We start from the raw sequence: 21,873 nt of genomic DNA, 5'->3' as shown, positions 1-21,873 counted from the left end.
ATACTACATAATGTATGTAAAATAAAGAGTTGCATTGCATTTTGGTGCTAAATGCACTAAAATACACTAGAATCGACCTGTGCAAATTGCATTTCAGCTACATTCTGCATATACAAATGGAATTTGCTTTACTGTAAATACTGTAGATAATTTTTATGAGTGGAAAATAAGAGTTGCATCGATGTGCATTTTATTAACTAAACACCTATCAAGTTTGACTGGTGCTAAATAGTTATGCACAATTGCAAGATGGAAAACTGCGTCGTGCAAATGCACTTCTTAGCAAATTTTCTCCTATATACTGTATATAAATGGGTTGTTTGCTTTACTGTATATATGGTAATACTAATGTATGTAAAATAAGGAGTTGCATTGTATTTTAGTGCAGAAAAGTTAACCAGGTGCTAAATGCACTGAAATGCACTAATCACCCCGTGCAAATTGCACTTCTGTGCATATAAGTGGTATTTGCTTTATATATGGTAATTTTCATAACTGTTTCTTCATATATGGTTTATTTAGCTCATGTGAATGTATCATGTGGTGAATTCTTACTGTTGTTTTTAGTTGTCAAGTCACTATTGTGGTTGCTCTGGGATTCTTCCGGGTCGAGCACCAATGGCGTTGTGGCTTTCTGTAGTAGCTTTGAAATTCATGCTGAGAGAAGTGTGGTTGATGACTTACTGTAAATGACGCTTATCTATCTAGATCTCTCTCTAATTCTGTTTATGATATAAGTCAGTTTGAAACTATAAAGGACACTTTCAAAACCCCAGGGTTCACATGCATTGTGATTTGGCACAGCTTTGTACAGTACGTGTTTGAGTGAACGTATATCGTTTGATAAAAGATCCACTTTGTAGTGTAAAAGTCATTATAGAATTGACTAAACTAGGTAATCATACAGCCGCTTCAAAGGGTGAGGGAAGAAACTAGTGTCTTTGTAGATTGACCTCAATTGGTTATTTCTCTTCAAAATTCCTCCTAGTAAAGTCTGGTCTTCTTCTCTCACCCTAGATGCCGATGTTTGCGGGGCAAGTGGGCAGTCATTACCCCCGTGCCCACCACAGCCCCATGCTAAACCCATCTGCTCGGATACTGCCCCACCCCATGAGCGCCCTGTCCCAGCTCAGCTCTCAGATTGGCCAAGGCTCCTTTACACACGGTTCCCCATCATCGTCAGGAAGTCAGTCAGCCACGCCCTCCCCCTCAAGCTCCGCCCAGGAAGAGGAAGCAAAGTACCACTCAAAGGTACAAGAACGAGAACAACGAAGCGCTGGCGTTTTACAGGCCGATCAGTATGAAACTGCATGATATTTAACAGTAGAATGCAGCACAACAGAGAGCGTTTTCTCCTTAGATGAGATCTTGATTACACTTTACAGAAGCATTTGTTGATGCATTTGGTATCATGAACTAAGAAAACAACACTTTTACAGCATTTATTCATTAAAGTTGATGTTGATTTATAAATATAATATTGTTCTTCATTGTTAATTCATATTTGTTCATAATAATAATCTGATAATAATCAGAAATGTTTCCTGAGCAGCAAATCAGCATATTAGAATGATTTCTGAAGGATCATGTGACACTGACGACTGCTGTAATGATGCAGAAAATTCATCTTCGATCACAGGAATAAATTGTATTTTAATAGATATTCACAGCTATTTTAAATGTTAAAAATATTTTTCAATTTTGCTGTTTTTACTGTATTTTTAATCAAATAAATGCAGCCTTGGTGAGCAGTCTTTAATCTCTATACAGTAGCTCTTTCACCATTATTTCCGTTTCTATGGTAACTAAAGCTTCCCTGATTGGTGGATTTTTCTCATCAGAGTTACAGGCAGGATGGTTAGTCACTAGGAATTTGGCTATTGAACACAAGCAAAGTTGAAATCACATTGGCTACAGGACCATATATCATCAGTGATCTCATAGCAGGTCTCTCTTGAAAGGTTTATACGTTATCGTTAAAAATCTGTTCCTCTATGAAAAATAATGAATGTGATTTTTACTTCCAGAATCCGGAGTCTATTGCGCTCTATAGAGGAGCATAAACAGCAGACGAGAGCTTTGAGAATAATTTCCCCTCTTTATTTAAAAGCAAACGATTTTCCGTGTGTCTCAATAGTGTTTACAAATCTCTGCATTTTAACTTCACATCTTGACGTCTTTTGTTCCCTGTGATTTGTTGGCAAAAACATTACTCTGTTTCTCTCTCTCTCTCTCTCCCTCTCTATTCCTCTTTTCATTTTCATTGTCCCAGAAAACCAATTACTCCTGCTTGTCCGTCATCCTCTCCTTTTATTGGAAGTGTCAGTTTGAATTTAATTTGAATGTTGCATGTAATGCGCAGGCAGCTCGAAATCCCTCATTATCGCGACGCTGCATGCTTAATTGGATTGGAGAACACAAAGAGTGAATTAACTTACATGATGTTTAAATTACATTGTTCTTCAGCGGGCTTATGGAAGAGTCTGGCCTAATACAGCACAAAGTCCGGTGCAATTATACCTGGTCCTGGTAGATTCAAAAAGCCAGTCAAACTAGCTAAAGAAGTGTTTCAGTCAGCCTGAAATCCTGGTGGATTTTAATAATAACGCCGTCTGGACAACAGAAACAATTAGCACATTTCATTCCCATTGGTATGTCTTTTACTGGAAATGCTTGTGAATACAATTCTGCTCATTGACACATACCAATGCACGCTAATGTATTTAAACACCAACACAAACACATCCATCCTGCTTTTCATTTTCCTCTGGAATGTGCCGTGCGCTCATAGATGGCATATGTGTGTATTAATATTTTGAATTAGTTTGTATTTTCCATTTTCATTTAAATTTTAGTTAAAGTTTTAGTCATTTTGTTGTGTGTTTTGTCATTTTTAGTATTTATTTTACATGTTTATATAGTGTTTACAAATGTTTATTTCAGTTTTAGTTATTTTAGTATATAATATTAAACTAAATAAAAATAAAAATGTTGTCTTGGCATGTATATTTCATATCAGTTAACATTTTATTTTAATTTTAATTTAATTAATTTATTTTATTTTTTTGAGTTTCAGTTTTAGTTAACTATAATCCTGGTCTAAGCCGCATCTTTTAAGAGAGTAAATAGCGTTTTTAATTTAATGTTGACTTTAGGACACATTTTGACTCTGGTTAACGACTCTAATATAGTTTTATATGATGATGATCATGTAAATCACATGTAAAGTCAGACGTGTATGGAGATTATACAGCGGTCTGTATTAATGGAGCATCAGCCAGCCTTTCATGCTACATTTCCTCTCTTCAAATTAGTTTTTTTTTTTTTTTTGCTACATTGAAAATGCTGATGAGAGAGAATGATGTTATCTAACCATCAAGTTCTGCCCTAGAAACCTCTTTCACTCGTTTGCTTTAACTCTTCTGTGTTTTCAGCCCTGTTAAAGACAAAGATGTAGTGTTCCTTTGTTTCTTACCACCACTCTTTCTATCCTCATTTCCACCGGTTTAAATAATGCAATTGTATTTCTTGGTTTTAAATGCACAGCGGTTTTAGATGAAGAAATGCGTATTAGTGCACATCAGACATGAGATGATGCAGCACTGATTCAAATGGGATATTAACATGTCTGCTGGACTCTCTGCATTAAGAAATCAATTTCAGCCGCAATGTTTCAGAGCTCTGAAGAGAGTCCGTGAGCTGTCAGAGCAGATTACGGCGCTGTCGCTTGACTGAAAGCATTCTGGAATTCAGTACATCCCATTTTTATTTCATGATGTTTGCAGATAAAAGACAACCCACATTTGCATAGCCAAACATGCATATGACTGGAACAGCAGTGCATGTTGGGAGACGCAGGCTGTGGGTGTAGACGCACTCGAAGAACTCTTAGATATCAACAAACTACACATGCATTTAATATTTCATTTTCATACTCTGCTGTGAACTAGAATGACTTCCAGCGCTGATTTGTAGTCACAATGTGAAACGTATTTGTTGAATTGCATGTCTTGTTGAGGCAAATAAATGCACCTTCACTCATTTAATTTCTCTTTCTTCGCCTTCAGATCACAGGAGAGAAGCGACCCTCCTCTGACATGATGAAGCCCAAGCCCAAACCTCAGAAGAAGAAGAAGAAGAAGGACCCCAACGAGCCGCAGAAGCCCGTCTCAGCCTACGCACTCTTCTTCAGGGACACTCAAGCCGCCATCAAGGGCCAAAACCCCAACGCCACCTTCGGAGACGTCTCCAAGATCGTGGCCTCCATGTGGGACAGTCTGGGAGAGGAACAGAAACAAGTGAGTGGATTCAGAAGTTGCTTTTATTGCTCAGGAGTCTCAGTTATTCAGCATTTCATTAAAGTACCAGCTTGGTCTGAGATGTTTGTAGATCGAAACAAAATTATGGAAGGATTGGATGGACAGATTGTTGGATGGTTGGGTGGATAGATAGATAGATAGATAGATAGATAGATAGATAGATAGATAGATAGATAGATAGATAGATAGATAGATAGATAGATAGATAGATAGATAGATAGATAGATAGATAGATAGATAGATAGATAGATAGATAGATAGATAGATAGATGAGTAATTCTTTAGTATGTATTGATGTGCATGGGAACATGTGTTTGTATTTGTGTCAGTAATGAGCTTTGTATACAGTAAGCTCGACTGAAGCGTGTGTGTGTGTGTGTGTGTGTGTGTGAGGGCCGCTGTATTTTTAGCATATCCTCCATAACACACGGCTGCGATTGCATGTCAAATAAGAGCACCTGCCTCGGTGACAGAGTGCGGCGCGTTCACCCTCACCGACTGATATTTCTCTCGCTCGCCTTTCTTCTTCTTCTGAGAGCTGCTGTGTCCTTTTATTTGCAGTTAATTTTTGCCTCCTTCACTCTCCCCTCTTCACCATGAATCTTCATTTTGCCGCTGACACCCTTGAATGTGAATTCCTCATTTCCCGGGCTCTTTTTATTTATATCTGTTGCCTGGTGATTCGATCATGCTGAGAATACGAGATTAGACATCACCCGGCGCCCTTCAATTCCGCTCAAGGACATCTGCTCTCCCAAATCTTATTGTTTGTGCATTTTAACCCTTCGGCAGCTGGAAGAAACATCTAGGCTCCGTTTGGTTTGTTTCCTAGCATAATAAAGCTCGTCCTTGCTGTCTGTTTGTCATTTTTATTTATCTGGGAGAACAAGGTGACTTTTGGGATGGTTCCTCTGTGACTCGACTCCGCACACATCTGTTCTGTATGAGGTCATGAGGACCGTGTCCCTGAGGTGTGTTTAATTCGCTGATTAGCACTGGTTATGTCATCTTTCGCTGAGATCATCACCTGCTACTGACGTGTAGAAAGTTCTGCTTTCGGTGCACGTTTGGCTCTGTTTCAATCCCTAGTGAGCTGCCTACTTAGACAGCATGTGTTTGCGTGAGGCTGCTCAAAACTCTGTTTGTCCAATATGTATGTGTGAGATGTGTTTTCAGATCAGTCAAGAGGGCACGATTCCTATACTGTTAATACATAAAGAATATTGGAGTACGTTTTACAAGAAAATACGATTTTAGTCTACTTCAAAACGTTAAATTTCATTAAGTGTTACTTGTCATTTTATTGTAATTATTTGTGAAATTTCCTCGCTATTTCTTAGTGAAAATGGATTCAAAGTAAATCCCACAACATTTTTTTTCTTTAATGTTTCTTTACATTTTACTTGTAATCAAGCTAGGGCAACATTAGTTTATATAATTTTTTTTATTTTGTGTCTTTTGCTGTTTCATTGTAATTTTTTTTTAAATTTACTGGCAATTTCTGACAATAAAAAAATTAAGTAAATCCTACACTAAAAATACTTTATATATATATATATATATATATATCATTTTTTTCATTTGGGAGTGAAAATGGATTCAAATTTTTATACTTTATACTTTTTTATATAGGAATATTCAGTCAGTTTTAATGTTTATAATCAATGAAAGCTGGGCAAAATTATTTTATTTAATATATTTTATTCTGTTTTATTTAATTTTTTATTTATTTATTACTTTTTTATTTGTCATTTTCTGCTTTATAGTAATTTGTCAAATTTACTTTAAATTTTTGAGTGAAACAGTTTCAAAATCGTATGCTAGAAACACACTGAAACTTTAATTTTATTTTTACTTTAATTTGCACGCTTATTTTTTAAGTAAAATTTAAGTATGGAATTAAGTAAAATCTACTCATCTCAGTTAATGTGGCCAGTTAGAGTTTGATGAGTAATTTCTACTTAATTATTTTAATTTTACCCTGCAATACTCGAGTGCATTTCACTCAGTCACAGTTTGTAAACTTTACTCAAACAACATAGCACTGAAAAAAATTCCAATAAAGCATGTGTTACACTTACAATCACATATGAAAGCAAGAAGACAGCTCATTATCCTCTTTAAGGTAATATGTTGACCCAATATAGTTATTAACCGAATGCCTGAGACCTGAATACTTGGCACATGATACAAAATAGCGGTGACAATCAGTGAATAGTGTTTGAGTAGGAATGGGTCATTTTGAGTCAAAAATGAAATCCAGATGTCACAAAACAGCAAGTTACTTAACCTAACAACAAAAACAATCACAAAACAGTGTAAATACATATCGAAAACAACAAAATTCATTATTCATGCCCAAGTGGGAACAATGGGATCATGGCTTTGATATTTACTTAAACAATCTTTGCAAAAATAACAAACAATTCCTAGTAAATATACTTATAATTTCAAACTTTAATTTCTACAAGCTTAAATTGGGTACTAGTATTGAATTTACTCTTTTTCGAACTAAATTAATGTAGAAATTACTATTATTTTTCTGTAGTATTTACTTCACTACAAAATCATTTTTATCGGTGCATTTTAATTGTATTATTTTTATTTAATTTTGAATTGAATGTGAATTATGTGAATTAACATTTTTTCAAAGTAAATGTGACATTACATTTTTTTTATTCTAAGGCCATATTCGATGAGCTTTAGGGCTCATAATCTAGGAAAACAAGTGCAACGTTGTGTTTCCCGTCCTCCGAGCGCAGTATTGTGTGAAGAGTCGTGCTGCAGAAGAGCTGCTCTGATAGGGCCATTAGTGGATGATTGATAGGCCTCTGCTCCAATAGATGACTGTCATTTCTTTTAGTGATGGCCCTGACCTGTCAGTCATGTGAATGATGAATATGTTAAATGATGGAGAACCGCGGTGGCTGAACAGGCATAATTCCAGCCGCCCTCTCAACCGCAGGCAATAAGCCCTCGTTCCCTAACATTTATTTACTGGTTAGAGAAGCTCCAGAACTCCAGTCACACCTTCATTAAGGACAGGGTCTGAACTACTAGATAGACATACAAACAAACATCTTCTTATGTCTTTGTATAGCTTTTATTTCATTTTATTTTATTAAACATTTTAATGTTATTTAGATTTTTAATCTTAAGTATTTTATTCATTATTTTATCTTATTATTTTAATATTATTTATAATTATTTTTAGATATTTTTAACTTTTAAATTTAGTATTTTATTTGATTTATTATTGTATCTTATTTTAATATCATTTCTAATTATTGTCATTTTTAGATATTGTCCAGATATATTTCACACATATCCCACACTTCATATTTCATTAAAAAGTAAGAAAATAAAAATAAATAAATCATGAAAATTTTGCACATTTCTCCACCAAATTCTCATTACTGTAAATGTATATTATTTAAATGTTATTAAAAGTATCAAAAGTAGTATTTATATATCATCCACTGGAAAAATGATTGTAAGTTGTAAATTAAATTAAATAAAGATATTGGAGTGTTTAACATCAAAAGTCAGTCTTTCGTTTTTTCGAAATTTCATATTTATTTCAAATTTCAAAATGAATCATCATTTTTCAGTGTGGAAGCATTTATTTAATTTATGCTGATTTAAATAAAAATAGTTAAACTCCAGTGTTTTTTTTTTTTTTTTTTTACAAAGGATTAACAAACAAACTCAAACTCAAAGGTAACCAAGTGCATTACATTAATTAAAATTTGAGATGTCACGTGACCTGGGCAGGTTTTCATGAGATTCATGCATGTTTTTGTGCTTCATATGTCTTTGCGTATAATGTTCTCTTGTTCTCTTGTTCTCCATTGGGAACGTCACAAGTCGGCCTCATTAATTCTGAAGCTTGTCTCTTCTGAGCGGTCTGCGTTGTGTGTTGTTTCTCCTCCTGAACGCGTCGAGCCGTTCTTCAGATTCACTCAGAGACACAAATGAAGCGTTGGGTCCTGATTCTCTGTGAAATGTCTCTCTCTCCCCTCGGGCTCTACTCCTGTTCCTCGTGTCAGAGGGTCTCGCCAGTTATTGTCTTCCATAATTAAGCGGTTATCAAACAAGAACATTTCATTAAGGTACAATTACAGCTAATTCTGCGGGGGGCGAGCGGCACGACGCTCCGTTGCTCCTAATTCATAGCGACCTGCTCCCTCTCTGACGGCTTCAATTGCTAATGAATCCGCTCACTTTGGAATAATTAGAAATCCTTAGGCATGGTAATTTATTTAAGAGCTGCTGTTGTTAGGGCCACTCATTAGTGGAGGTTAAATTAATTTGAAACCAAAGCTGCTGGGAGCTCCTCTGGAGTTCATTACTACAAAAAGCGACGCCACCTCGTTCAATATTTAACCATCGCCACACAGGGTCACAAACTTACGCTCCATGAAGGCATTCATGTTTTGAGGCTGTTTTTTTGTTGTTGTGTTGATTAAATGTTGCTTTAAATCAACTTCTGAGTAAGGTTCAAGCATGCTGACGGATCAACAGTTATGTCATAATAAAAAACCCCACAAATCAACTATAAAAGAAGAAACTACGAGAAGAAGCTAGGGCAACATTTAACTTTATTTAGTTTTTTATTTAATTATTTTTGTGTGTCATTTGCTGTAAACATTTACTAGCAATTTCTGAGTGATTTTTACTGCTTTACTACTTTTTTACATTGTTATTATTATTTTTATTATTATTATTTTGTGCTATTTGCTGTTTTATTGTAATAATTTGTCATTTCTATGTGAACATTTTGAAGTAAGTCCTACACCAAAACATTTCGTTTAATTTTATTTGATTTTATTATTTTCATTTAATTTTTTACTTTATTTAGTTTTTATTATTTTTTGTCATTTGCTGTTTTGTAAATTGCAAAATTTGAGTGATTTTTTTAAAAGTAAATCCTACAAAAAGCACTTTTTACTACTTTTTAAAAAATATATATTTTATTTTATTTTATTGTACTTTAGTTCATGTAACTTTTGTGTCACCGATACTAAGAAATGTGGATTACTTGCATAAAAACCCATGTTAGACCAAAAGAATCAGCAAATTTTTATCCCAACATACTAGTAGTCGTCTTAATAATTTCATAATGAGCAATATTGCTGAAGTGTTAAAGGTTCATGACTTCCCAGCATGCATTGCAGCATGAATAAATGATGCAGAATGAGGCATTTTACATTTAGCAAATGAACAAAGCAGGGTTACTTTAAGACAGTCAACCAAACCAGTTTACAGCTAGATGTACTGTTGCGTTAACAGTTGTTGCTGGTCATTGGTTTTGAGGCCAGATTGTGTTTGTATTCTCAGTCTATCCGTGTGTTTGCTTGCTGAGAGTGTTGTATGAATATGTGCACACTTCATTGATGTGTCGTTCCAGTTCATGATTATTTACTGATTACAGCAGCTTCATAACTGCTTCATTAAGGACCAGCTCTGCACTTCTATTCAATTTTGTTTTCTTTTTTTTATATATATATATGTTTTAAAGAGATTAACCATTGCATTTATTATAATATTCTTGTATTATTGATGTATGTAAAAATAATTACATCATAAAATGTATTATTTTTTGCATTGTGATATTATTATCATGAAAATGTGGCACTTGTCCCTTCTAAAATGGATATATTATTTAAATTATATTGAAAGTAGAAGCATCCTAAACTCTAGAGGAGACAGATGTGAGATTTCGAGGAAGCGTTTGTGCTGTTTATGAGACAGAATTGAGATATTCAGGAGATATCATTTGTATTTTTTCTTCCTGTGGGACCGCAGCTATATTCATCTTTAGTTACACTGCTTTTCTCCTTCAGTTTCTGGGCTCGTGATTTGGCGTTGTCGTCTGGATATGTCTGGAAGCAGCGTGACGTATGCTGTCATCGCTTTAAAGCGTGTTTCCCCTCATCAGCTGAAATCATTCTGATGTCCGTCCCAGTTTCACAGGGAATCAGCTGCACTTGTTGCCAAAAAGAAATGGAAACCGTGATTCTGGGATGATGAAATGATTGACAAGCAATTACATTAGCCTGCATTGCATTTCATTCACTTTGTTTGCATAGACTGCAGTAAATTCAGTCTTTCTCTTCCACAACCCCCAGCCTTTTCTTTCCTCTTCTTTTGTGCTGTTTCTTTGATGTACGCTTAGAAATCTGTCTGCTTTTCTTGCTCAGTATTTATGCTTAAAACAAGAAAAAATATCTGTCAATGGGTTCAGAAAAATAAACTTAATTCCAATGGAAAACTACTTTTTGTTTTGTTTTTTGAGCGCGTTGGCAGATATTTTCTTATGTTAGGTTTAAACTCACTTTTTCAGACAACAAGACAATATCTGATGTTATTTTGTTTCTCAAGTAAATGTATCTTGATTTAAAAATGTTTAATTTATACCAGGTTTCTTATAGTTAATTTAATCTTTAACTGGAAATGAAAATAATAATAATGATAATAATAATAATTGGTCACTTGAAATAAAACACACTTTAACTGAAATAAAATATTTATATAGTTTTATAAAATAAAATATGTAAAATTAATCATTTTCAATGCAAAATGCAACATTTAATAAAATAAAAATGTTATGTACTTAAATAACTAAAACCAAAATTTAAATAAAAATGTGTAAAAACTATATAGATGTATATTTAAAATAATAAATAAATTAAATAATATTGAAATAACACTGATTTTCCTACTGGAAAATAAGATAAAAACACAAAAAAAGAAAGATTTTGTGTGTGTGTGTGTGTGTATTTTTTCCACTGAGACACTAAAGACCTGAGGACTAGATTTTAGGTGGTAAATTTAGGCTAAACTAGCGTGTGTGTTTCAGATGCATGGGGTTGAAAGTTGTTGACATGGCACTGACCAGGTGCAAAGCAAAGGTTAACTGTTCATATTCCAGCATTGCGTGTGTGTGTGTGTGTGTGTGTGTGTTTATTCACAGTTGTGTTTGGTCTCCTTGCAGGCATACAAACGGAAAACAGAAGCAGCAAAGAAGGAGTACCTAAAGGCCCTGGCAACGTACCGAGCCAGCCTGGTTTCCAAGGTAACGACCGGGTTCACGTCTGTGATGTCTGTGGGTCAGCGCTGATGTTGGGGGACATTAGACTAAAGATTTCAGCTCAGTCTCATGGGAAGCGTGTGTACTGCTGTGTGTGTATATATCAGACAAAAAATGAAGACTCTCTCATTATTTACTCACTTTCATGTCAGGCCTTCATATGACTTAATATAAGAAATATAGAGCATATAAACTACTTTAATGTTGTTGTCTGAGGCCAGTGTTGTTATTGTCAACTAAAAATAAAACTATTAAACATTGTTGTTGTTAATAAAAATGTAATTAAATATTAGATAAAAACTGTTGCATTAGTATGTTGCATTAGCAAATAACAGAAAATATGTTGAAGTATTAAAATGATAGGGATAGTTCAGGCAAAATATGAAGATTTTGTCATTATTTACTATTGTTTATTATACTATTGTTTATTATAACTTATTGTCAGTCCATCATATGACATATACAGGTATTTATTAGTTATAATATAATTCATTATACGTTTTTATGATACTATTATGGTGTTTTTTGTTTGTTTGTTTGTTTCTTTCTTTCTTTTCTTTTGTTTTGTTTTGTTTTTTGGGACCAATGTTGTTATTTTTACATTTTTAAATAATTAAAACTATTAAAACTTTTTTTTTATTGAATTTTTTTTTTTTTTTTAAACTAAGTGCTTTAGCAACTGAGTTGAGATTAAAAACTGAAACGAATATAAATTAAACATAAACAGAAATATAAAAAGTAATAAAAATGATAATAGCACATAATAAAATATATATATAATCTGAAAATATTAAAATAAAAGCTATTTAAATTCAAATACTATAACAGCATGTACATAATCCAAAAATAACACTGTGACAGATATGATCAATATGCACTGATTTTGCACAGAAAAGAACCTTCTTTAAACTTTCTCCTCAGTTAAGCAGGTTTTGAGTGACATGAGAGTGAATAAATGATGACAGATTCTTCATTTGTGTGTGAACTGATCCTTCAGACGCTCATTCTTCATTCTGTTGGCACGCTTGTGTATACAGTCCCAAAAATAGCATCATTAGTGCAAACCTTATACATAATTGTGTCAGTGATATTCATCTCTGTCATGTTTCTGCGGTCACTAACTGTTGTTGTAATCTATTAGATTGCATCGCCTGCGCGATCCATAAATCGATGGCAAATTCACGAAAGCCGTTTGACAGATTCAAATGAGCAGAAATCAGCACGATCTGTCGTTTCATCGCATACGTTCATCTGCATAATAAAACGCAGTGATTTCAAACCACTAATTTTACATTCATTGTTTCTCTTTTGAAAAAAGCTAATTCCATTTTCATGCTAAACACTCTCTCTCCTTTTCCATACCTCGCTCTCGGAGCACCTTGGCCCAAAACAAGAGCGCTGATTAAGCCGTGAATACAGTATTCATCAACCTCGGAGGCTTTTATTAAACGCCTTTCTCGTCCTCCATTGCGTATAATTAAATATTTCGTCAAAATCTGTTTTTGCCAGATGCTTTGATTGATGTGTTCGTATACTCTCATGCATTGAAAAGGAGGAAAATATGATAGAAAAAATATCAAATCCACGCCGTTTTCACAGCTCAAAACTTGAAACATGCACTCATGAAAAGAGAGTGACTCTTTTAGTTATAAATGAGGTTTTTAGGCACTTTTTTGTTGGGATGAAGAGCGTATTTGAGACTAAAGCATGAGAAGAATCGGTGGGAAATGTGAAGTTTGAGAGTGTTTAAACTCATGCACCTGCTGCTATTTTATAATGCGATGCACTACTGTCTAGTAGTTTTTAGATAAATATGGGTTTGTGTTTGTGTAAAACTACATTTTCTGACATTATATTTTTAAAGTCATAATAAGAGTCTTAAAGGCACAGTCCACCCAAAAATTGAACTTCTGTCATATTTACTAAGCCTCAACTTGTTTCAAACCTGGATGAGTTTCAGTCTATATTTTGAATAATGTTAGTAACCAAATGGTTTCTGGTACCCATTGACTTCCATAGTTTTTTTTTTTTTCATGCTATGGAAGTCAATGGGTACCAGCAAATGTTACTAACAGTCTTCAAAATAGCTTTTTTTGTGTTCAGCAGAAGAAAGAAACTCATACAGGTTTAGTAGTGAGTACATGATGGGTAAAGTTGGTGAAAATAAAAAGTAAAGCTCTCGTTTGTGATGTTGTTTAGAGTTTGTGTGAAATACGAGGCGGTTAATGGCACCATTAATAACAGTCTCTTTTGAAAGCGATCATATTGTGCGTGATGATGTACTTTCAGGACCTGGATAATCTCCACTTGTTTCATTTAAAGAGAGATGCTTGAAAACGTCCGAAGCAGATGTGCTCGCTCAAACAGCGCTGGCTTTCCCATTTGGTGTTGCTCGTTTTCTTTGCGAATGCGGATTCGTCCCTCGATCTTTTCATGTTGATCAGTTTAGATATTCTGCTCAATATATACGAGGCGTTATGAAGGTGACAGCTGATGAACACGAGCGACTGGCCATCACGCACTGGCATTTGAAATACATATTGCCATTTGCGATGCATGCTCCCGTGTAAAACAGTAATGAAACAATGCTCTGCCGTAAGCGCACGCTCTCAGCTTGACAAATCACAGAGAGATGCTTTTGTGCGATTGCTGACAGTTTTCCCTCTCACTCTTCTAAATACTGATGCTTCTGCATGTGTTTCATGAGTTTGTTGCACTACCTCCTCAAGGACAATCCTCATTTATGCTTCATTTAATAAAATGATTCTCTTAAAATTCACCAGGAGAAATAAAAATAGATGGGAATGAGTCATTGGATTGAGATCTCTGGCTTTTGATTGCAGACTTTGGATCTTGGCAAATCTGAGCACAGCTTGAGATGCCTTTTTTAAATGTCGTCCTTCATTGCATATAATTAAATATTTAATCGAAATCTGTTTTTGGCATATGCTTTTACTGATGTGTTCATATATGCTAATGCATTGAAAAGGAGGAAAATATGATAGAAGGAATTGGTCTAAACTATCAAATCCACATAATTTTCACAACATTTTCTCCTAAATGTCCTCAGAAAAAATTAAAATAGATGCAGTTGAGTCATTTGATCAGAAATGTTTTAGTTAAACGTATGCTTTTTCTCAGGAGAAACATCTGAGAAGTACAGTAGGATACTTTATTTAGCAAAAGAGATTTAGGAGATCTCATTTCCGTTCAAGTTTTTCTCAAATCATGCAGGAAAACATGATTGTTAAAGTTTTGGAGTCTGTGCCAATTTTGTACAGAAAATGTAAAAAAACAGGAACGATTTTTGCTCAGAAATTGCTAGTAAATTTCACAATTAATTACAAAGAAACAGAATTAAACATGCAATTTTGAAGTACAATGATTGAAATATAATATTTTCTTTATTTATTTTATTTTACAGGAACTTAAAAAACTTAAAAAACTTTATTATTATTTTTTTTACAGTGTACCCCATGTAAATTTCACCCTCAAATTCTACTAAATTCTTAATGACAATATTATATCAACTTATATCTATCAAATCCATGTTGTTTTCACGGCTCTAAGCTTGAAAAGAGGTTGCATCTTTTCAGTCATGAATGAGTTTTTCATGCACTTTTTTTGTTGGGAGGATGAAGAGCGTATTTGAGACTAAAGCAGAAGAAGAATTAGTGGGAAATATGAAGTCTGAGAGTGTTTAAACTCATACACCTGCTGCTATTTTATACTAGTATTTATATAAACATGCATAAATTAGTTCTGGGCAATGATTAATCGCGATTAATCACATCAAAATAAAAGTTTGGTAAAACTTTATTTTAAGGTCTCCTTGTTACCCGTTACATGTACTTACTATTAAAATAACAATAAATTATGAATAATTACAAGCAAGAAACCCTAAGCCAAACCCTACTCCTAACACTAACCATATAGTAAGTACATGTAGTTAATTAATGTTACTCAGTAATGTGTATGTATCAGTAGTGTATATGTATTATGTATATATAAATACACACACATGCAAATATGTTATGTTTATATATTAAATATATAATACAAATTTAATGAATATAAATGTATACATGTAAATACATGTAAATATTTTCAAAATATATACTATATGTGTGTATTTATATATACATAATGAATATACTCAGTACACGCACATATGTTACATAAACAAAAACTTTTATTTTGGATGCAATTAATCATTGCCCAGCACTAGCATAAATATGATGTGCATGTTCTCTGTCTTCCTCTCTGTCAGACCTACAGTGACCCAGTGGAGAGCAAAAGCGCCCAGTCTAGTCAGCCGTCATCACACATGATGCCCCCCAACACCCCCCTTTACAGCGTCCCGCCCCAGCCCTCCTCCCCGTATCTGGGCCCCAGCCCCTTCCCTCTCTCGGACCTCCAGAGCTACGCAGCAGGGGCTCCCAGACATGGCCTGCCCCGTTCGGCCATGCTGCCCGCGCTCAGTGCCTCCCCCCCAGCGTCCTTCCAGATCAGCCCTCCCCTCCACCAGCAGCTCTCTCTGCACCAGGGCTCCCTCCTCAACCAGCCAATCCGCATGCAGCAGGTCCAGTCGCAGCCAATCATCTCTCACCAGATGGGCCTCCAGGCTCCGCTGCACTCCCCACCCCCAGGACAGCAGGTTAGCATGCATGCTGGGAAACGTGCTTGTGTTTATGGGGTGCGACTGGAACGGCACACTGCCATTGAATACTGTGCATAGAAATTTGCTTAAATGTGACCTTGGACCAAAAAAAAAACCAGTCATAAGGGTCAATTTTTTTTTTTAAATTGAGATGTATACATGCATAAGCTGAGTAAATAAGCTTTCCATTGATGTATGGTTTGTTAGGATAGGACAATATTTGACCGAGATACAACTATTTGAATATCTGGAATCTGAGGGTGCAAAAAATCAAAATATTGAAACCTTTAAAGTTGTCCAAATGAAGTCCTTAGCAATGCATATTACTAATCAAAAATTACGTTTTGATATATTTACGGTAGGAAATTTACAAAATATTTTTGTGGAGCATGATCTTTACTTAATATCCTAATTATTTTTGGTATAAAATAAAAAAATTATAATTTTGACCCCTACAATGTATTGTTGGCTATTGCTACAAATGTGCTACTTATGACTGCTTTTGTGCTCCAGGGTCACAAATCTGCAACTGTACAACTGTATCCTATAATGCAATGCGCTCAACTTGACCTTCCATTTCCAGTGTTCATTTGATTTTCTAAATGCAAATGACATTGTTTTTTCCAGAAATGATAACTGGACGTCATTTCCTCATTTAAACATGAGGTTGCATACTACTGTCTGGCTCTTTACTGTTATTGTTGCATAGTGTGTCACATACTACTTTAAAAAAAATAAAATAAACAGTACTACAGTGTTTAATTGTAAAAAGCCCTAGAAAAGTTTATTGTTGCATAGGAAAAAAAAAGATTGTAGTATGTAATGCACAGTATGCAGTGAATATAACTTTAGAAATGTTTATCATTGCATATCATTGTTTTTTTTATGTGCAATATATAACACATATTCCAAACATGTCCATAGTAACATTTATCGATGCTACAAGTGAAATGACTATTTTGGAAAAAATAGCATGCAGTGTATATATGCAGTGTGCAGTAAACTGTATGGTAGTATTCCGTTCCAAACTTGCCATGATCTAAAGTGTATTTTTCTTTTTTTTTTTATTAAAAACTTATATTTATGTGGAAAACCAGTGAAACACAGTATTTATCCCCTGATTTTTGTTTAAGACCGTAATAGCGGTGATCAGAGTTTTAGCAGGAAGTAATTTTGTTGGGAACGTGTTACCAAATTTAGTTGGAAAAGGACTGGTCATCTTAAGCGTGCGGCTAGCGGTTGCAGTGTGAGTTGAAATGAGATGAAGTGAGAACTGGGGTGGAGGATGTGTTGTTTCGGAGGTGTTGTCTTTGTCAGAAGACGCCGTGTGAAGTGAAAAGGTCTGATTTTCCAAAGCGCCATCAGTGTTTAGCACCTCCCTGCAGTGAAGCAATAAAAGCGAACATTTTATCAGCTGTGAGAAAATGAGAAGTGAGAAACAAATTATAGGTTTAATTCTTAGAATGCATTTAAAATTTTTTAAATAGCATGCTTTACATTTTTAGTATGTTTCATATGTTAAGTACTGTATGTAAATCAGGGCCTCACACTTGCATTGCTTTGGTCAAGCATACATGTTTGCATACTTCTTAAAAATGCTAATAATATACCGTGTGTGTGTTCTCTTTCTCCCAGGGATTCTCTCACTTACAGTCCGAGTATCAGAAGAGCGTGGGGGGGTCTCAGTCTCCAGGGGCTCCGAACCCAGCGGGCCAGAACCCCGACTGGGACAGCGAGTACTGCAACCGGGAATGCGGCGGAAACCACTGCAGGTAAACAGTGTGTTTGTTACGATGTTAACTGTGCTTGTCCCATGAGACGTGTGTCATAGTATCAGGGGACTTGGTGAGCGTGTGCAGGCAGCATGTGTGGTTTCAGAGCAGTGTGGCATGAATTATTTATTGTGTAATATAACAATGCAATGCAAAAAAACACATACAATAACAAAGTTAAAAGGCTAGTACACCCAAAAATGAAAATGCTGTCATTATTAATTCAACCTCGTGTCATTCCAAACCTGTATGACATTCTTTCTTATGTGGAATACAAAAGTAGATATTTAGCTGAATGTTCACACTGCTCTAAAGTTCTGACATAAATCATCTTAAGTTTCATGACTGCAGTCCATATGACTCATGAGCAGTTTTTCAGTGTTCATATGATAGATCTGAAGAAAACTGAGTGAATACAGTGCACAAATGTTATGGATAACTGTAATCCTTTTTATTTTTTTCTCAAATTCCATTTTATATCCTTTCTTTTTTCAGTTTTCATTTTTCTGGACTCCGTTAAATAGTTAAACATGCTTAACATCAATTTATTAAAAGTTTACCAAAAAGTAAATTTTTAGGGCCCTGTGAATTATTTTTTATTTTTCTCTCAAATTCCATCGTTTTTTTTTTTTTTTTTTGCAAAATCTGTGTTCCATTTTAATGGTTAATTAATAATCAAAAAAGCATTTCTAATTTTACTAATTTCTAGTAAAAATAACTTGATTTATTCAGTTTTCAAAAAAAAAACAATTCACAATAATATTCTCAGACAATAGTCCATGTCGTGATTTAAGTGTACTGACCCTCCTTTGATTTATTCATCCAAAATTAAACAAATTCCATGACATTCCGTGTTGTACATTCCATTTTTATGACTGGATTCTGCAATTCCATATGCGTTTTCTTCATCACAGCCCTAGGATTGATGTTACGATGTTTAGGCTTTTTTTTGGTTGCTCAGACATTTTGCCCAATATCTTTATATTTGTTCAATGGATTGGTTTGAATTTTGGTGTGGAGTGACATGAGGGTGAGTCAATAATGACACAATTGTCATTTTCAGTTGAAAATTTTCTCAAGAGAACTTTTGGAGTTTTTTTAAAAAAGCAAGACGTTAACGTTTTACTGACTCTCATTTGTTTCTCATTGTTTCGCAGTGGCAGTATGATAGGCAGGGATAAGCCACTCTACCTCACTTGAAGCAAAACAAGGAGAACGGAAAGAGAAAAGAAGAAACAACACCAGGGAGTCCCCCGCACCTTTCTACCCTTCCCACCTTTCATCAGTTTCCCTCAGTGTCATTTTTCATTCGTTTTTAGAAGGATGTGTGTGTGTACCCGTTCTGAAGACTACTAGTGATCCTTTCATTTTTGCCAAGCACTTAAAAATGTACAGGCCTCTGTGCCAGAGACCTCAGAGATCACTCACCCTGTCTCTGAATAAACTTAAAAGAAAACGACAAAAAAAGATGTATATAACAAAAACGAAAAGGAAAAAAATAAATAAAGCAAACTACCATTAAACTGGCCCTCAGGGCAAATGAGCTTTAACTAAAACAGAGGAAAACTCTCCTCATAGTTTCTCAGTTACTTTCCCTCTGGTTTCATTTTTATTTTTTTATTTTTTGTTTTTTGTTTTGCTGTTGTACTTTTATTTATTTCTTGCTTGCAACATAGTGCTTCTTTTGGCCAACAGGTCCTTTACTTTAGAGAAAATACTCTTCTGAGGGCGATACATTGCTGTTCAGCTAATGCTCTGTGAATTTTAGGCAAAAAAAATAGACAAGAAAAAAGAAATACGCAAATGGGAAAATTGATCAATTCAACTTCTTTTTGTAATTTTAAAGACCCGTGTAGGTCTTTGTTGATCTGTCACAGTGTGATTGTAAATATCACTTTTTTGGGGGTCAAATTGGGAAGATGAAGTCCAGATATTTTTTCTTCTTTAATATGACTTATAATTCATTGATTTGTATTTTAAATGGTATTTTGTGAATGCGTGCCGGTATGAATGAGTGTGTGTGAGTGTATTTGTGCGTTGTGTAACTGAACAGCCTGTGCAGGTGATATCAGAAGAGTGTTTCCACACGTACACAATCTTGCATTAAAATCTGTGCTCACTGGTGTGATTTCCCAAAAAAAGATCTATGGCAAAAACCATGACAGACTGCATGACCTGGCTCTCCATTTAGGCTCCCCGATTCATCAGAGCCTCATTTTTTATTTTGAAGCAGGACTCCTGCATGACTGTATGGAAGTCTGTTTCCACCACTGAATAAAAAACTAAAAAAGGTAATTGTGACTTTTTATTTCACAATTCTTTTTTTTATTTCATTTCTCAATTCAGACTTTTTTTCTCAGAATTGCATGATAAAAACTTATAATTGCAACTTTTGTCTCAGAATTGCGAGATGGATACAATTCTGAGACAAAGTCACAGTTGCTAGAAGAAAGTCAGAATTGTGAGATATAAACTCACAATTGTGAAAAAAAGTCAGAATTGCTTGAAAATAGTCAGAATTGTGCAATATTAACTCACAATTGCGGGTAAAAAAAAAGTCAGAATTGCAAGATACAAACTTGCGAGTTTATACTATCACACAATTCTAAGAAAAAAGTCAGAATTGTGAGATAAAAAGTCTAAATTATTATTTTTTTTATTCAGTGGCAGAAATGGGTTTCCATAACTCTGAGATCGCAAATGTATGGTTTTACGAAGAGTGTTCACAGCCAAAATTGTGAGGTGATTTGTTCAGCTTTGTCGATTTACTCTCAGGTTCTACATGCGACGTATAGAAGCGTAAATGTTCCAGATTCAGGTCAAAGGCCAGAAACATACTTCACGCAAGTACGCAGATGTGAACACTTGGCTGACACGTTGCAAGCGCAGTTTCCAAATGTTTGTGCCATTAATCCTTATTATTCAGCAAGATTCTCTTCGGTTTATGTTAATATCGCCACTTGTGGCAACACAGACAATGCACCGTATTTCACATTTGTGCGCTTGCATAGAGTTTGTTTCAAGCCTGAAGCAGTAGTTCTGTTGAAACCCGGGTCATTTCTTTTGCCTGGTCTTGACTGACGTTAAATCCACCAATATAACATGTAAAGGTGAACTATAATGTTCTCAATGTGAGATAATACAGCACACAGTAAAACAACAGTGGGTCTATAGTTTTCTAGTAGCTTTTGCTAGATGTTCTATTGTGTTGATCTCATCTTTAAGTTTTGTGGGAAAAAATTAAATACATTTTATAATTTAGTCAAACGTTTTATTTGAATCTTTTTTTCTACTGTAGCATACTATTTTAGTTGAATAAAAATAATAACTTCTAAGACATTTAATTTGTGTACAAACCTGCCAATTGTAGTTATTCTATTTGTAAAGTCAGCAATTATTTTAAAATTGTTATCAACAAGTTGCCCATCAGTTAATATTTAATAATGTTTAACAGGTTTCTATTTATGAACAAAATTAGATCAATTTTGCTTATAACTACAATATTTGAATTCTATTGTTTTTTTTGTTTTTTGTTTTTTATTATGATGATGATGATGACAATTGCTTTTATTTTTACTTTTTGAATGCTGGTATTTTTCTTTCCTTGCCAGCCAGGTCATTTTGTGTCACTATGCCTTTTGTTTCATTTTGTCCGTAATAAAAACGTTAAATGAGATGTTTGTGTTTGGGATTTTTTAAATGTATACTAGGTGTTAATATCAATCACTTCCGCAATGAGTTTGTCCTTTAAGTGTGTCACGGTGCACACAGCAGGGAGGAACAAGGAACACGCAGACGAGGACGTAACTCAAAACACAGTCTTTACTTTAGACATCAGGACAGGGCAGGGCAAGGCAAACACAGACATCAAACACCGGGGAGTAACGAGTAGAACAGACGAAATCTAACTGAACAGACAGGACTAATAATACACAGGTAAATCATAGATAACGAGACAAACACAGCTGGACAAGAATTAAACTAATGATTACATTTAACAAGGACAGGAAACAGGAAACAAACCAAATA

General features: G+C 34.7%; 1 protein-coding gene across 7 annotated transcripts in view; it reads left to right on the top strand.

The window, feature by feature from the left end:
- Positions 1-21,521, top strand: part of LOC306878748 (TOX high mobility group box family member 2-like) — a 129,161-nt gene extending 107,640 nt beyond the window's left edge. For 4 of the 7 annotated variants that reach the window (XM_079431257.1, XM_079431255.1, XM_079431258.1 and 1 more), the window contains 6 exons: positions 1,018-1,251; positions 4,068-4,298; positions 11,317-11,397; positions 15,683-16,069; positions 17,708-17,844; positions 19,002-21,519. In XM_079431257.1, coding sequence (XP_079287383.1) covers positions 1,018-1,251; positions 4,068-4,298; positions 11,317-11,397; positions 15,683-16,069; positions 17,708-17,844; positions 19,002-19,044 — 1,113 coding nt within the window. In that variant the 3' untranslated portion in view covers positions 19,045-21,519. Of the gene's footprint in view, positions 1-1,017; positions 1,252-4,067; positions 4,299-11,316; positions 11,398-15,682; positions 16,070-17,707; positions 17,845-19,001 lie in introns of all 7 variants that reach the window. The other 3 variants (XM_079431261.1, XM_079431260.1, XM_079431259.1) reach the window with 2 other exon arrangements.
- The last annotated feature ends 352 nt before the right edge of the window (positions 21,522-21,873 follow it).

Source organism: Barbus barbus, assembly GCF_936440315.1.
Source record: "Barbus barbus genome assembly, chromosome: 13".
Taxonomy (NCBI): domain Eukaryota; kingdom Metazoa; phylum Chordata; class Actinopteri; order Cypriniformes; family Cyprinidae; genus Barbus; species Barbus barbus.
The sequence above is the reverse complement of the archived record's forward strand: the minus strand, read 5'-3'. Positions and strand labels throughout refer to the sequence as shown.